Source organism: Schistocerca nitens, chromosome 8 (genome assembly GCF_023898315.1).
Source record: "Schistocerca nitens isolate TAMUIC-IGC-003100 chromosome 8, iqSchNite1.1, whole genome shotgun sequence".
Lineage (NCBI taxonomy): Eukaryota > Metazoa > Arthropoda > Insecta > Orthoptera > Acrididae > Schistocerca > Schistocerca nitens.
This window is the reverse complement of record NC_064621.1, coordinates 199,962,785-199,979,435: the sequence shown is the minus strand read 5'-3', so window position 1 is coordinate 199,979,435 and position 16,651 is coordinate 199,962,785. Positions and strand designations below refer to the sequence as shown.

At 38.3% G+C, this 16,651-nt stretch overlaps 1 protein-coding gene across 2 annotated transcripts in view; it reads left to right on the top strand.

Annotated features, from left to right (window-relative positions):
• LOC126198621 (N-acetylglucosamine-6-phosphate deacetylase) overlaps positions 1 to 4,911 on the top strand; it is a 121,656-nt gene extending 116,745 nt beyond the window's left edge. For both annotated transcript variants that reach the window (XM_049935076.1, XM_049935075.1), the window contains 2 exons: positions 4,361 to 4,599; positions 4,699 to 4,911. In XM_049935076.1, the coding sequence (XP_049791033.1) occupies positions 4,361 to 4,581 (221 nt within the window). In that variant the 3' untranslated portion in view covers positions 4,582 to 4,599; positions 4,699 to 4,911. The remainder of the gene's footprint in view (positions 1 to 4,360; positions 4,600 to 4,698) is intronic.
• Positions 4,912 to 16,651: the final 11,740 nt, after the last annotated feature.

Here is a 16,651-nt window from a genome sequence, read left to right as displayed (position 1 = left end):
TGCCATGTAAAATATGAATTAAAACTTCAGCTTTCAGTAATGAAGTCTTGACATAAAGATGATGAGACAGGAAGAAAATAATCATTTTTAGATTTTAGATTCAACATAAATTGGAAAGGAAACTTAATCACTGTATATACTCTCAAACTGATGTGTATAAACTTGTGTCTGAGTCCACAAGGATTTCAGTATCTGGGCAAGAATGGGATTGGTGTTACATTTTGATATACATAGAGCAATAAAAGTTTCTGTTAAAGACAAACCAGATTTCAAAACTAGACATTTACTGAATGTATTTTAAAACACTGAGTACGATAAATAAGATGTTAAGTTACCACTCACCATAAAAGACATCTTAGTCTTTCAGTATACAAAAATTAATAATCTATCTGCAGCTCTTATTTCTTTCTGCAGGCTATATTTAGCAAAATAGACAGAACCCTATCCAGACATGATTGGACCTGATATCTAACTCCTTCAAAAAATTAAAAAGATGTGTGCTCTGTTAAAGGTTGTCTCACCCTCAGAGGTCCTGTAATTTATAATATTCCACTTGAGTACAGCAACAGTTGTACTAGACAGCCCCTACTTACTATGCCTGACTGTTTAGTGTGTTTATAGTTCTATACTAATATAAAAATTTGAAAAAGTTTGTGGTTTCCATGCACAGCCTTCCAGACAAGAATTAAAATTGCCTTAGATAACATCAACATTTTGCCCCACTATCGTCTTATTGGAGTACTGTTTACAGGGAGTCTGCTTCATCATCTCAGTACACTCTGTGGCACATGTAAGGATCTATTCCTGGTGAAGGGCTTCTGATTATATCTAGAACAAAAGTGGGGCATTTTTAGCATCCCACCATGATAGACATTTTTTGAAGCCCTTTGAATTGTGTTTTCATATTTGTTGCATTGTAAACTGATAGACTACTTCCATTGTTGGAGGTATATCACTGTGATAGCCTAGAAACCATACTGATTTCATGGTCACGTGGTCAGCCATTCATCCCACTGGGTGTTATTCATTAGCCACATTCCATCCTTACCTGTACTTAGAGGGACCTCACCTTGCCTGACTTCTGCTGGTACTTCACTCACAGTTGCCATAGAGCAACACTAGTTCACTGTTTGTAGTCTGTTGGAATGTCACCACCTGCACTTTGAGCAGGCAGTGTTTCTTTAATCTGGTTCAGATTCTAGTCTGTCTCAGCATGAAGGAAATTAATGTATCTTAAAGACAGTTTCATTGATTATCTTCACTCATTTCACTTCTTAAATACAAATATTCATTTGTCTATATATTTCTTCTGTTACAATTGGCATTAATTGTGGTGTTTTATCCCCATTTCAGTTCTTGCTCCCAACTTTTGACTTCGTTTTGTTTATTTAGAACCCAAAGGTTTCGTAAAATACTATATCTTTGCTAGTCAGTAATTCCTAAGATATTTTTTGTTGCCAACTGTAAGAAATGATCAGATTGGTAGAATCTTGTATGGTGCCCATATTATATGAAAGTTGGCAAATTGAGTTTTTCTCAACAGGCCTTCTTTGGCAAGGCCAAAGCATTTTTAACAGTTGCTTACAAACTTCATGAATTCCTAAGAGATGCAGCCCTAATCATCACTAAGATTGTAATTACTAATGGAAATAAAAATATGCCTAAGCATAAACATATATTTTTGAATATCGTAAAATGTGAGAATTTTTAGATGATGTGGGGCCAACTTCATTTCAGCTGAACACATTGAGATGGGGGGGGGGGGGGCTAACAATCATTGACGTGCTGAGGGTAACATGAAAAAGACAGTCATTGAACGCCATAAAATTTCATTTCTATATACCATAATAAATAGTCAAATGATCTAGAGAATACGAGCATAAAAAAAAGAGAGAATGTTTCAATAATGGAAATGTAGTCTCACTATTTTAGCTTTGAAATTGCTTGGTGCATTCGTGTAACTTAAGTTTTTCCTTCTGGGTTATTATTTATGTTTTGTAAATTATTTTTGTGTGTTACTGTCAGAACCAATGAAGAGCTAAAGACTCTCAGGAAGTAATGAAGGACGCTATTGCATTTTATAAATATCTTTTTTGAACTGTAACATACAGTAAAATACAAATATTAGTGCATATCTTGTGAGCTAATACATTTTTTAGATTGAATGTCTTTTGAATGACCGAAACTTATTCCATAACCACAACAGTACATGTGTTCATCATAATAATACCAATAACTCTTACTATAACAACAGAAACAATCACCCAGAACTGCGCGTCAGGGGAGACTTACCAGACAAGAAGGAGAAAGAATCTCATCCAGTGCCATCCCTAACAATCAGTCTTTCATTCCCATCCGGTAAGTCTCTTCTGACCCACAGTTCTGGAAGACTTTTTCGAAATCTGCCTCTTCTCCTAGACCTCTCCAGTCCTTTTCCTTCATCCCTCTTCCTTCCCCTTCGACCCATGTGCCTGAAGAAGGAGCTACTGGCTCTGAAGGCTTGCCTAATTATAACATTCTTTTATGTGTGTGTTCTGCCGCCGCTTGGTGAGTAGCTTCTTTTATCCATCCTAACTCTTACTATGTTCACAGAAAACACCTCTGTGGACACACAATCAATTTGTGAGCTAGACTTTTTGAATTATGTCTTTTCAAACATTTCCTTCTTAAATTAATGTATTTTTCATTTCAAAATTAATCTTTTATGTTAAAATTTGGTTACTTAACAGGCTTGTTAATGAACTTGTGCCTTTGTTACCAAAATGTATATCATTCTATGTAATCTGAATATAACAGAGGGAAACATTCCACGTGGTCTTTAAATATGTCTGCTTGTGTCTGTATGTGTGGATGGATATGTGTGTGTGTGCGAGTGTATACCTGTCCTTTTTTCCCCCTAAGGTAAGTCTTTCCGCTCCCGGGATTGGAATGACTCCTTACCCTCTCCCTTAAAACCCACATCCTTTCGTCTTTCCCTCTCCTTCCCTCTTTCCTGATGAGGCAACAGTTTGTTGCGAAAGCTTGAATTTTGTGTGTATATTTGTGTTTGTTTTTGTGTCTGTCGACCTGCCAGCGCTTTTGTTTGGTAAGTCTCACATCTTTCTTTTAGATATATTCTATGTAATCTCTCGCACATAGTTGTTTCCTTACAAGCTGGTGTAATGAATCGTGGATTGGTTTTAACATGCCATTTGGGTGAATAAATTCATTGTTTGAGCCTTCTTCTGCCTGAATTTGCATGTACATGAGGTTGGGAACTTAAGTGTAATTATTGAAATCAGTGAAATTATTAAACTTATATGAACAAACTTTTCCATGCAAGCAATTTGGAAAAGCTAAAATCCGAGTTTGTGAGGTCAAAGATATAGATATTGTATTTTATTTTCAGATATTGTACTGGTTTGTGGGTGAATTATATAATAATTTATCTGCAAAATTGTGTGTTAGAACCAAATTAAGGCTATACTTGTTCCATAAAAACACGGGAGAACTGCCGGATATCAGTAACTTCCTGCCACGATATTTCGGTGCAGTCTTCTGGCCATCTTCAGGTGAATGCCACTGTAGTAGTACTACTATTACGCCGAAATATCGTGGCAGGAAGTTACTGATATCCAGCAGTTCTCCCGTGTTTTTATGGAACAATCAGTATGCCGGGAAAGCTTTAAACATCATATCAAGGCTATACTTTATCAATAGAATCTTCTTTTATTATGTGTTCTGTGTGCCTTCAAAGAATCTTATCTTTAATTCTTATTTATAACATGAGGTCATGGTTGAGAGACGAGGCAAATACTCCGACGGTATCACTGGAATTGTTATTGGAACATGTGGAGAGAGGAGTGTAGTAATTGATACTGCAGTATGCTCTAAAAGTTTAGGGATCCCAGACAAGTTTGAGGCAAATAATAGTGCAGTTGTACATGAACAAAAATGAAATGATGTACTAAAATTTGTGTGACATATGTGGAGACTTCGTACCTTGTTATCAAATTTCATCTTGTCACTAAACATTGTGAATTAAGATCCTGGACTCACACTTGGGAGGTGTGAGGTAAAAGCCACAAGAACAAAGTAAATACTAGGATGGTGCCTTTGAAACTGTCTTTGTGATTGCCTGTCTCCTCCTCCTCCTCCTTCACCACCACCACCACCACCACCACCCACTCACTCCCAACACCTAGTTCAATCTCTGCAGGATACTAAATGTAAAGCTTCCTCCTTGTTCTGCTGTGTCTCTCTGGATGAGGAGTTCTTGATCACTGCCCCAAAAATTGCCCCCCCCCCCCCTTCTGATGATGATGGATCTTGTGAAATTTCTAGAATTAAGTCAGTAACTGAAAAACACTTTTTTTAACAGCATGCAGTATAGTGGAAGCCCTAGAAGCTGCAACATTGCACCCAGCAAAAGCACTGGGCATTCACCAGACAAAAGGGAGTCTTCACTTTGGAGCAGATGCTGATTTTATTTTTCTGGGAAAAGATATGGATTTGTGGTCAACATGGATCAGTGGAGAATGTGTCTACCAAGCTAAAGGCAAGACGGAGGCTGCTTGCTTTTGTAAAGTAAAGAGAAAGTGATTTGAAAAAGGAGATAAGGTAATAGTATGATACTTAATCTAATATTTTTCTTGACACTGTCTGAGAAATTTACCTTTTGTGGTGAAAGCTCTTTTTATATATTTCATTTTCTTTAAGACTACAAGACATACTGGTGAAAGACCTCTGTGAAGCATATCTCATTTCGGCGCAGCCACAACTATATCATGAAATGGGAAACAGAAGTGCACATTTGTTACTTGAAACAGCTAATGTAAAAATAGTTTCTCATCATAATATATTCTTATTTGTTGGTAATTGCATAAAAATAAGTTGTTCATTCATTGAATAAATATATTTCTATATAAATAACAGTTTTTTTTTAAATTTCTTTACATGGAAATTTAGATACACTCAGAGCTCAACTACTACACATGCAAGAGCTAAGTGAAAGTTATCATACAGCCACAGCAGACATGAACTATTTTTGATATATTACCCTTTTCTGATCTTTTTAAAGTTATACACAAGCAGTTGCACTCAGATCTTATTATAGTGTAAGTGCATCAAAGAAATTTGTCCTAATGATGAAATGGGGTTATGTGCTCACTTCTCTCTCTCTCTCTCTCTCTCTCTCTCTCTCTCTCTCACACACACACACACACGGGGATTACTTTGGAGGGGACAAAGTTGATATTGCATGAGGTGTGATCAAAAAGTAATCAGAATTTTTTTAATTTTGTGGGCTTAAGACATACAGTTTTCAAAAACATTTTTTATCCTGTTGGTACAAACATTTCTGATGTATGTTTGCAGTTTCAGCTGTTTTGAATGGTTAATTTATTATTGACAGTTGAAAAGATTATAAATGTTTTTGCGTGCTTGATGAATTCTTACTTTAAAACATGGTGGATCAAAGAATTTGCATTAAATTTTGCTTCAAAAATGGAATAAAGCGCAGCACCATATTTGAAGTGTTGACTGTGACTTTTAGCGAATCAGCTATGAGTAAGACAAGAGTTTGCGAGTGGTGTAAACATTTCAAAGGGGCTGAAGAGGATGTCAAAAACGACGACTACCCTGGACACCCTAGCACATCAATTGCTGATGACAATGTGGAACAAGCAAAGAAAATGGTCCTGGGGAAAATCACTGAAATACCATCAGAGAGGTTGCTGATGACGTCAGCATATCCTTTGGCTCACACCAAGCAATTTTTTCTGGTGTTCTGGGCATGAAATGTGTAGGAGTAAAGTTTGTTCTGAAATTGTTGGATTCCAACCAAAAATGACAATGTGTGTACATTGCTCAGGAATTTCTGTATAAAGTCAACAGTGATCTTGAACTTCTAAAGAAGATTATAACAGCTAATGAAACAAGGGTACTATGTCTAAACCAAGGCCCATTTCTCCCAATGGAGACTGCCTGAAGACCCAAAATCGAAAACAGTTTGACAAGTTCGGTCACATTGTGAAAGTTCTTCTCACTGTTTTCTGTGATTACAATGGTATAGTGCACCATGATATCTTGCCTTATGGTCTTACGCTCACTAAGGAATACTACATGGAAGGTATGTGCTGTCTGTGTGAAGCAGTTCAGAGAAAAAAAAAACTTGTGGCAAAACCACTCAAGGAATTTGCCTCATTGTAATGCTCACAGCTCAATTCTTGTTCATGATTTTCTGTCTAAAAACAAAACTGTTATGTTGCCTTGGACACCACATTTTCCATACATGGTTCCCTGCCACTGCTTTCGATTTCTGAGGCTGAAAAGCACCATCATTTTGTCACCATTGATGAGACACAGACAGAATTATCGAAGGAGTTGGTCACCATAATGAAAAATGATTTCCAGAAATGCATCTAAAATTCGTCTAAGAGTGCACTTCTAAGTAATTTGATGCATACCTTACAATTATGACAAGTTGTGGTTCATCTTGGATAGCTGTTGACTTGTCCAAAGCCAAATGCATTGCTGGGTAGTCACTTATCTTTGCAAGATGCTTTCAGTATCATCACTAATAATGTGTCTAGGAAAGGGTGATTGGTAAACAAGTTTTTATAGAATGTAATTTTTGTGATCTAAAATAGAAACAACTTGTGCCATATTGCTCTTTAGAAACTCCCTCTCTGTTTGAGGATTCTTTGATTTTGCAATATTAAAAGCCAAGACACAGCTTCAGTTGTTAAACCTGGTAGACGTGGTCATAACCTTACGCTGCCCTTCAAGTTTTTCCGTCAACGATGACAGTTTAGTTTTCCTTAACTGTGAACCAGCAAGAAAGTCTCTTACTGGAACCACTTTGGTTAATGTCATGATGTGGTCTGAGATTACTGGCCTTGTACTGTGTCAATGTCATTTGACAAAAAAGACATATTGGTTTGTCGTTCCTTTCTACAAAACGAATTGTTCATTCCACTCCTTAGAATCATTCTGTTCTCTTTCATATTTATGCTTCTTAGATATCATGGTAACTGTTAGGACACCAGAAATAATCACAAGTTTACGTAAACAGTATTATTGCAGGAGAAAAGTGATCACATTATTAGCTACAAATGTGACTGGCTATTGACTGCGGTACCTCCATCCAGCACGGTGCAGCACTGCCAAGTCGACAAAAAGGTTTCACAGTTATCAGTTTGAGGAAGGAGTTTCATTTGTATTACATAAATATGTATCATTATTTGCCTTTTAAAATTTTAAATGTTTATTGTTTTTTATTTTTTATTTATTTATATACTTGGTTTCAAGAGCTACACACGTTGAAGCAAAAGCCACATGCAGCACGCTAACTTTGTTGTGACCACTTCTTCTCTGTAGCATCAATTCAAAACTCATAGAACCCTGTTGTCTCCTCTCTTCACTGTGTGTAATGCTTACTCTGTCACTTCCCTCCAAGCTCCAGCTGAGGTTTAATTTGTTAACCAGATATAAAGCAAAGGGCAATACATGTATTTCTATCAATACTTGTCTTGCTTGATGTTGCTAGCTACGTTAGGCATGTAGGACAAATTACAACAGATGAAAACCATGCATTTATGAAACATCTGTGTAAACCATTCCTCACTGACATGTATAAGATGGTCAGAATGGATTTCAGTGGGATAGAAAAAGATGTAACAGTGTACTTAACATCTTATTTCTGAAGCATGTGAAAAGATACTAAAAGCCAATTGTTGTGTGACAAAATTCAGACAGTGAAATGAAAAGACCTTTACACTGCACTTAGGAAACGGAATAAATCATATAAGAGCACAAAATATGCAGGACGTAGGAAATTAGTGACTGTCTAAAATTTTCAATTTGAGTCTTGGTAATCAGGAGACCAGTGGTCGGGACCATACTTACACAAATTAGCACTAGCATGTGTAATGGGAAGATGGACTCAGGGAAACACACATATCCAACAAATCTTCATTTTGTACTGTGAAAAGCTTCCCAACTTGTACATGGGAAACAATTGTATCCAACTGCAGTGTGAGAGGGTAGTGTAGTATTAAGATTGTTGTGGATGTGGTGCCACATATACAAAGAAGAGTGCACTAATAACTGTGTGAAGAAATGAAATACTTGTAAAGTGTTACTTGTTGATGGTTACTGACAGTCACCGAATCTGGTTACTAGCCGAGTAAATTGGAGTTTTGAACTAGGGTGCTCCTGCTGGTCATCTACATCGCTTTCTTAGGAGACAATGTGGGGAAATTGATGGTGCTGTCAGTTGACAAAAGACAGGAGATGCACATTGACACTGTGTCTCTTGCAGAGAGCAGGTTCATTGAAGTTCATGTACTAGTTTTGCAAAAGTGCTTTATCTGTAAATATTATTACACTTTTAATCAGACAATAACATATTGTTCAGATATGTCAAAACAGAAATTGGATGTATGGCAATTTGTTCAAAGAATGAAGAGCAGAAACATGTTACACGTGTCGTGTGTAGCAGTCTTACGTCACATGTGGAGGAGCATCTAAATCACAACAGTCATTTAGACCAAATAGGTTTTTATGATGATGACAGGAAGAGTCTAACGGGAACAGAGAGCAGATGTACGGTCCCTCTATATAGGTGGGAGATCAGAATGACTTACTGCCATTCACAGTATTACAGTTTAATTCCCAGTAAACGTGATGGATCTTATTTTGGTTTAGCCATAAAGTATGTTGTAACAATATGAGTCAAGGTAGATGTAACGGAACTTGAATAGCGTATTTGCCTCTATTGGTTACGGTAGAGAGATTGATCTTTTGGTCCTGTCTGTATATTTATATATAATATTGCACGAATCCCCCCCATGAACCATGGACCTTGCCGTTGGTGGGGAGGCTTGCGTGCCTCAGTGATACAGATAGCCGTACCATAGGTGCAACCACAACGGAGTGGAATCTGTTGAGAGGCCAGACAAACGCGTGGTTCCTGAAGAGGGGCAGCAGCCTTTTCAGTAGTTGCAGGGGCAACAGTCTGGATGATTGACTGATCTGGCCTTGTAACACTAACCAAAAAGGCCTTGCTGTGCTGGTACTGCGAACGGTTGAAAGCAAGGGGAAACTACAGCCGTAATTTTTCCCGAGGGCATGCAGCTTTACTGTATGGTTAATGATGATGGCGTCCTCTTGGGTAAAATATTCCGGAGGTAAAATAGTCCCCCATTCGGATCTCCGGGGCGGGGACTACTCAAGAGGACGTCGTTATCAGGAGAAAGAAAACTGGCGTTCTACGGATCGGAGTGTGGAATGTCAGATCCCTTAATCGGGCAGGTAGGTTAGAAAATTTAAAAAGGGAAATGGATAGGTTAAAGTTAGATATAGTGGTAATTAGTGAAGTTCGGTGGCTGGAGGAACAAGACTTTTGGTCAGGCGAATACAGGATATAAATACAAAGTCAAATAGGGGTAATGCACGAGTAGGTTTAATAATGAATTAAAAAATAGGAATGCGGGTAAGCTACTACAAACAGCATAGTGAACGCATTATTGTGGCCAAGATAGACACGAAGCCCACGCCTACTACAGTAGTATAAGTTTATATGCCAACTAGCTCTGCAGATGACGAAGAAATTGAAGAAATGTATGATGAAATAAAAGAAATTATTCAGATAGTGAAGGGAGACGAAAATTTAATAGTCATGGGTGACTGGAATTCGGTAGTAGGAAAAGGGAGAGAAGGAAACATATTAGGTGAATATGGATTGGGGGTAAGAAATGAAAGAGGAAGCCGCCTGGTAGAATTTTGTGCAGAGCATAACTTAATCATAGCTAACACTTCGTTCAAGAATCATGAGAGAAGGTTGTATACATGGAAGAACCCTGGAGATACTAAAAGGTATCAGATACATTATATAACAAATGGCAGGAATGGGGGAAAGAAATACAGTAGAAGAAGAATGGGTAGCTTTGAGGGATGAAGTAGTGAAGGCAGCAGAGGATCAAGTAGGTAAAAAGACAAGGGCTGGTAGAAATCCTTGGGTAACAGAAGAAATATTGAATTTAATTGATGAAAGGAGAAAATATAAAAATGCAGTAAATGAAGCAGGCAAAAAGGAATACAAACATCTCAAAAATGAGGTCGAGAGGAAGTGCAAAATGGCTAAGCAGGGATGGCTAGAGGATAAATGTAAGGATGTAGAGGCTTATCTCACTAGGGGTAGGATAGATACTGCCTACAGGAAAATTAGAGAGACCTTTGGAGAAAAGAGAACCACTTGCATGAATATCAAGAGCTTAGATGGAAACCCAGTTCTAAGCAAAGAAGGGAAAGCAGAAAGGTGGAAGGAGTATATAGAGGGTCTATACAAGGGCGATGTACTTGAGGACAATATTATGGAAATGGAAGAGCATGTAGATGAAGATGAAATGGGAGATATGATAACTGCGTGAAGAGTTTGACAGAGCACTGAAAGACCTGAGTCGAAACAAGGCCCCGGGAGTAGACAACATTCCATTAGAACTACTGACGGCCTTGGGAGAGCCAGTCCTGACAAAACTCTACCATCTGGTGAGCAAGATGTATGAGACAGGTGAAATACCCTCAGACTTCAAGATGAATATAATAATCCCAATCCCAAAGAAAGCAGGTGTTGACAGATGTGAAAATTACCGAACTATCAGTTTAATAAGTCACAGCTGCAAAATACTAACCCAAATTCTTTACAGACGAATGGAAAAACTAGTAGAAACCGACCTCGGGAAAGATCAGTTTGGATTCCGTAGAAATATTGGAACACTTGAGGCAATACTGACCCTACGGCTTATCTTAGAAGCTAGATTAAGGAAAGGCAAACCTACGTTTCTAGCATTTGTAGACTTACAGAAAGCTTTTGACAATGGTGACTGGAATACTCTCTTTCAAATTCTGAAGGTGGCAGGGGTAAAATATAGGGAGCGAAAAGCTATTTACAATTTGTATAGAAACCAGGTGGCAGTTATAAGAGTTGAGGGGCATGAAAGGGAAGTAGTGGTTGGGAAGGGAGTGAGACAGGGTTGTAGCCTGTCCCCGATGATATTCAATCTGTATATTGAGCAAGCAGTGAAGGAAACAAAAGAAAAATTCGGAGTAGGTATTAAAATCCATGGAGAAGAAATAAAAACTTTAGAGGTTCGCCGATGACATTGTAATTCTGTCAGAGACAGCAAAGGACCTGGAAGAACAGTTGAACAGAATGGATGGTGTCTTGAAGGGAGGATATAACATGAACATCAACAAAAGCAAAACGAGGATAATGGAATGTAGTCGAATTAAGTCGGGTGATGTTGAGCGTATTAGTTTAGGAAATGAGACACTTAAAGTAGTAAAGGAGTTTTGCTCTTTGGGGAGCAAAATAACTGATGATTGTCGAAGTAGAGAGGATATAAAATGTAGACTGGCAATGGGAAGGAAAACGTTTCTGAAGAAGATAAATTTGTTAACATCGAGTATAGATTTAAGTGTCAGGAAGTCATTTTTGAAAGTATTTGTATGGCGTGTAGCCATGTATGGAAGTGAAACATGGGCGATAACTAGTTTGGACAAGAAGAGAATAGAAGCTTTCGAAATGTGGTGCTACAGAAGAATGCTGAAGATTAGATGGGTAGATCACATAACTAATGAGGAGGTACTGAATAGGATTGGGGAGAAGAGAAGTTTGCGGCACTACTTGACAAGAAGAAGGGATCTGGTGGTAGGACATGTTCTGAGGCATCAAGGGATCACCAATTCGGTATTGGAGGGCAGCGTGGAGGGTAAAAATCATAGAGGGAGACCAAGAGATGAATACACTAAACAGATTCAGTAGGATGTAGGCTGCAGTAGGTATTGGGAGATGAAGAAGCTTGCACAGGATAGAGTAGCATGGAGAGCTGCATCAAACCAGTCTCAGGACTGAAGACCACAACAACATCATTGCACGAATAAAGGCTGGGTGAGTGTAAAGCTGTCGTTAAAAATGCATGCCGCACGATTTGTTAAGATTTGGTCAGTCATAATAATAATAACATGCTTTTGAATACAATTAAAATATAATGGCAATACCTGTTTTGTGTTATTGGAAATAATATATAGTAAAATAATGAGTAAGGTAGCCGATCCTATAAGAAGAGGTAAAATTGGGCATATTGAGGTGTTTTGCTTTATATCGACGAAGCCGATGATACGGCGTCATTTTTTTCTTTTACTCTTAGAAATAAACAAGTAAAGAAGTGCTAATTGTGCGTTGTGAAAAAATATAGGAGCGAGTTTTTAATAACTACGGTATATGATCAGAGTAACAAAAGGACACTTATATATATATATATATATATATATATATATATATATATATATATATATATATATATCGCGGAGAGCGGGCTCCAATTTATGAAAAGGAGAAAAACGTTAACTTTTATGCGAACTCTTAATAATAGCAGATCGGAGAGAAAAGTGTGTAATTGTCTTACGCCTAACAAACACTCGTGGAGGGCGGTGGCTAAACTAGAAGAGTCAATAACAAAATACTGTATCATTGTTATTGACTGTTGGTGTCCAGCAACCAAAACTGTTCATCAAAGGGTTCCGATGGAACTTGGGAGTTAGGGTTCAGGCACTCGCATATACTCCACATCAGGGTGTGAATGAGTGGTGAATGTGAAATAAAACTGTGAACAAAGTTACGTTAAATAAAACAGAAGAAACAAGACAGTTTGGTCATATCTGTTGTTATTCTATAAACTGTAACATTTCTTATCGTTGTACGAAGCCTTTATAGATGATCTTTATTACAATTTGCTTCGAAGGGATCTCGTTAAGAGTTAAGTTTTGGGGACCTGGTCAAGAGGGGGTAGTTCGTAGATCCTAACTACTGCAGCTATTCTGGAATCAGGTGCTACCGTGACCGTTATGTGTTGTCAATGACTTAAGGTTACCATATCTGATGCTCTTAAGATCGACCCGCCTTTCCTCTTTGTATAACGGTGCCTCATGGCAACAACGACAATGCCGACGACGAAGGAAGATACGGTAGAATGTGTCATTTAGTAAGTATCGGAACCCTGTGCAGGGCAAAGATGAAATATAAACATGCGTGTACCAAACGTGTACCAAAAGGAAATGTGCTTGAAAAGAAAGACAAACATATGTCTGTATTCTCATGTTTTCTTAAGACGATATCAAATTTTTCTTTCTTCATATGTCTCTTCCTATCCGTGATTTTGGGTGGACGTGTCACATGTGTGTTAGACACTTATGTGTATTTGTGTATAAGGTTTTTACAATATATCTCCTGGAAAGAGAGGCAGTTTCATTCATTTCTAACTTACTCAGAGTAAAAATGATACTGGAGGCACTGCAGCCTGAAATCTGTGGATATAACAGCAACATCATTTATGAATTTATTATTCTGCATTCTTGATCAGAACAATGGACAATACTTCTTTTTCTTCAAGAAAGAAGAGGTAAATATCACTCTGTTCAAAGGAGAGTTGATGTATTAATGAGTTTAGACTGTTTCAGTGGTAATCGTAGCGAGACTGTGGAGGTGCGAACTTAAGATGAGTGTATTGCTGCTGAGGAAAGTGTCCTCCAATCACACACCTTGAAATAATCCACATTTTGTGCATCTCCCTTACGGAGGCGGTATAACTGGTGACTGTAAAAAGGACAGTGCCAGTTATAGATAATTGAAGTAAAAATATATGAAACATGTTGTAAAAATTTTCCATTGTATTAATTATCTCTTGTTTTCTTTGTAACATCAAACGAATAATATTGCAAAGGGAAACAGAGGAAGGATTACAAAAGAAGGATATGCATGGATGGAGAGTATAATTTGTATGGAAACAACAAGAATAAGAAATTGTGAAACCCTTCGAGAAGATAGAAAAATTCTTACTTACAGCATGCGTGGCAGCACTTGGTAGCACCTCACTTGTACCTAACAGTAGTAGTACCTCCCATCTCCTATTCTAAAAACTGGAGCTGAGAATCAAACTGCGACAACAATGAGTTGCAGTATATGTTCGCAACATGTCACAGTATTATTTAGAAAAGGATATCCATTTTAAAATTGTGCAATCACTAGGACAGGAATGGATACAGCAGATAAGACCATTGTTGATAATTCAGTAATTACTGTAAAAGCACAAAATGTCGCCACAACTAATGCGTCAACAAATGATAGTGACTGCATTATTTAAGCTGAACTATGAGTGAGGGTACCAATGTTGTGATTAATTACATGACTTTACTTACAGTAGATGAAATAAATTCATCAATATCAACAGGAGGCATTTTTTCACATGAGGCTACTGGAAGTGCAGTAGTGCAGATTTTAGTAGATCTAAAAATCTCTGCATCATGTGAAACGGACTTGAATGTTATCAGATATGACTCAGTAGGCATTCAAAATGATACCCCGACATTGATACAACTTATGCAGGGGATGATGAAAACTCTTAATGATTTTAGCAATGAACAAACACAAAACTTTAATGATCAAATGCAGAAAGTTAATAATTTAACACAAAAAGTTGAAGCTTCTTCAAAATAACAAACAAAAACATTTAACAATTTTAAGAATCATGTGACACAAAAATTTGAGGAACTTTCAACTGAACAAATGCAAAAATTTGATGACCTAAGTAAAAAGTTGCACACTGACCTGTCAAATCATTTAACATGCAAGTTGTCCGAAATGGGAAAAGAAGGGTAGAGCTCTTCACAGATCTGCCGCAGGAAATAGATAAGCTACGTAAAAAGATATCTGATGTTGACAAGCAAGGTAGGCAATGGCAGGCAAGCTGAAAAATGTGAGCGACACACACATTAAAATTCAGGAGACTCAGTCAGCAATTAATAAAAATGTAAAGGAGATGCGAGATACTATTACTGAGTTGCAAACTATATGCAAAGATTTTCCTGAGGAAGTGCAGGAACTGTCAGTGGAATTGTATAACTTAAAATTGAGCAGTAAGTTCATAAAGAATACCAAGAAAGAATTGATAAGGATGTAAAGAACTTAATGGAGAGAACTGAATCAGGATTACTAGATAAAGGTAAGACACCAGCACAGAAAGTCGTGCAAGGCATAAGACCTATGTAGAAGGGATCGAAGAGGTAGCCAAGAAGAAGGGAAATGAACAAATAGCCAGGACTGAATCAGGTTTAAAGGTAGCGGAAGAAAAATTGTGGATCAGCTTAACAAGTGGTACTGAAATCACAAAGAAGCCACTAATCACTAGTAAACAGCAGGTGCAGTCAGGCAGAACAGGGAGCTTCAATGCCTACCCACTGTTTGCCTCTAGTCCTTCTGGCAGAGAGGAAAGGGAGTATAAAATGTAACGGACATGGCCAATGTCAGTACCAGTGGCACCAGCATACATAGGGTATACCCGTATGCAGCCAAGCAATGCAACGGCAGTAGCAGACAGTACCTCCTGCCTGTCTACTCTTCTAGCTGACGAAGGGTTATGACGGCATCAACAGTTTCAGATTTTTACTACAGAGGGTAAAAGAACACGTCCCATGATATTCATTAGAGCCTTCAGTAACATGTTACCATGCAAATGGACTGAGGCACAGGACTTCAGGTTCGTTGTGGGCTACACCCAAGGCAATGCTTTATTATGAGCAACCAATGTGGCAGAGTCGTGCCATACTGAAGAATAGTTTGGGAGTGCCGTCTTGGACAAATTCTGGTCCATAGCAGTCCAAGAGAGGCTAAGGCAAGAGGTATTTAATCCAGCACCATTGAATAGTATTGATGGGGCTACAGAAATATTTTGAAAAATACCTAAACAGAACAAGGTATTGGAGAAATCCTGTCTCTCAAGTGGATGCACTAAAAATACTCAAAATTTGCTTACAAGCACATATCAAGAAAAAATTAATCGTAGTACTCAAGAACGATGTAGAATACTTTTTATCTGTTTTGGATTTGATTGATCTGATCTATGAAGAGGGGCAGTCACAGCCCCAGAACAATAATGCGCGAAGTGAACAGATCCTAAATAGTGATCTGCCAAGCAATAACAATGGTAGCAACCAACGACGTGGGCACCTACACCACCTGTGTAATAATCACAAGAGGTAACTGTGGTAACAGGGAGAACCAAGGACGCAAATGAGGCTTTAAAGAAAACCACAACCCTTATTACAGTGGAGCAGCATATACCGAACAGAGGACTCTCGGACAACAAATTCAGAATGTAACCCTGGCAGGCGGTAATAACCAATACAATAAGTGGCAAGGGCAAGGTGGTACCTGGCCAGCCAGTCCTCCTCCTGGTAACTATGACCAGCAGAACAACAATTATGTACTGGGCGGAGATCAAGGTCACAGAGAATTTAATTCATGGGCATCGCAAGATACAAAACGGTGAAGTCAAGACCACGCTGTGCATACGGTTACCCAGAAAGAAGAGATTCCCCCTCTCCGACTAATCAGGAAAACCAAAACAAGTCGCGATAGGCCCCCGTTCACAGACCAAGGAGTGCTGAGTTAAGCAACATGAACAAGAACGCTATGTCACTGGCCAGCTCACCCCCATCCCCACTGGGGGCGAGCTTTCCAGTGACACATCATGGTATCATAGCACTGAGCTGTGCAACAGAATGTAACACACATACGACTGACTTCTGGCTCCCAGTATTCCTCCACATTTTA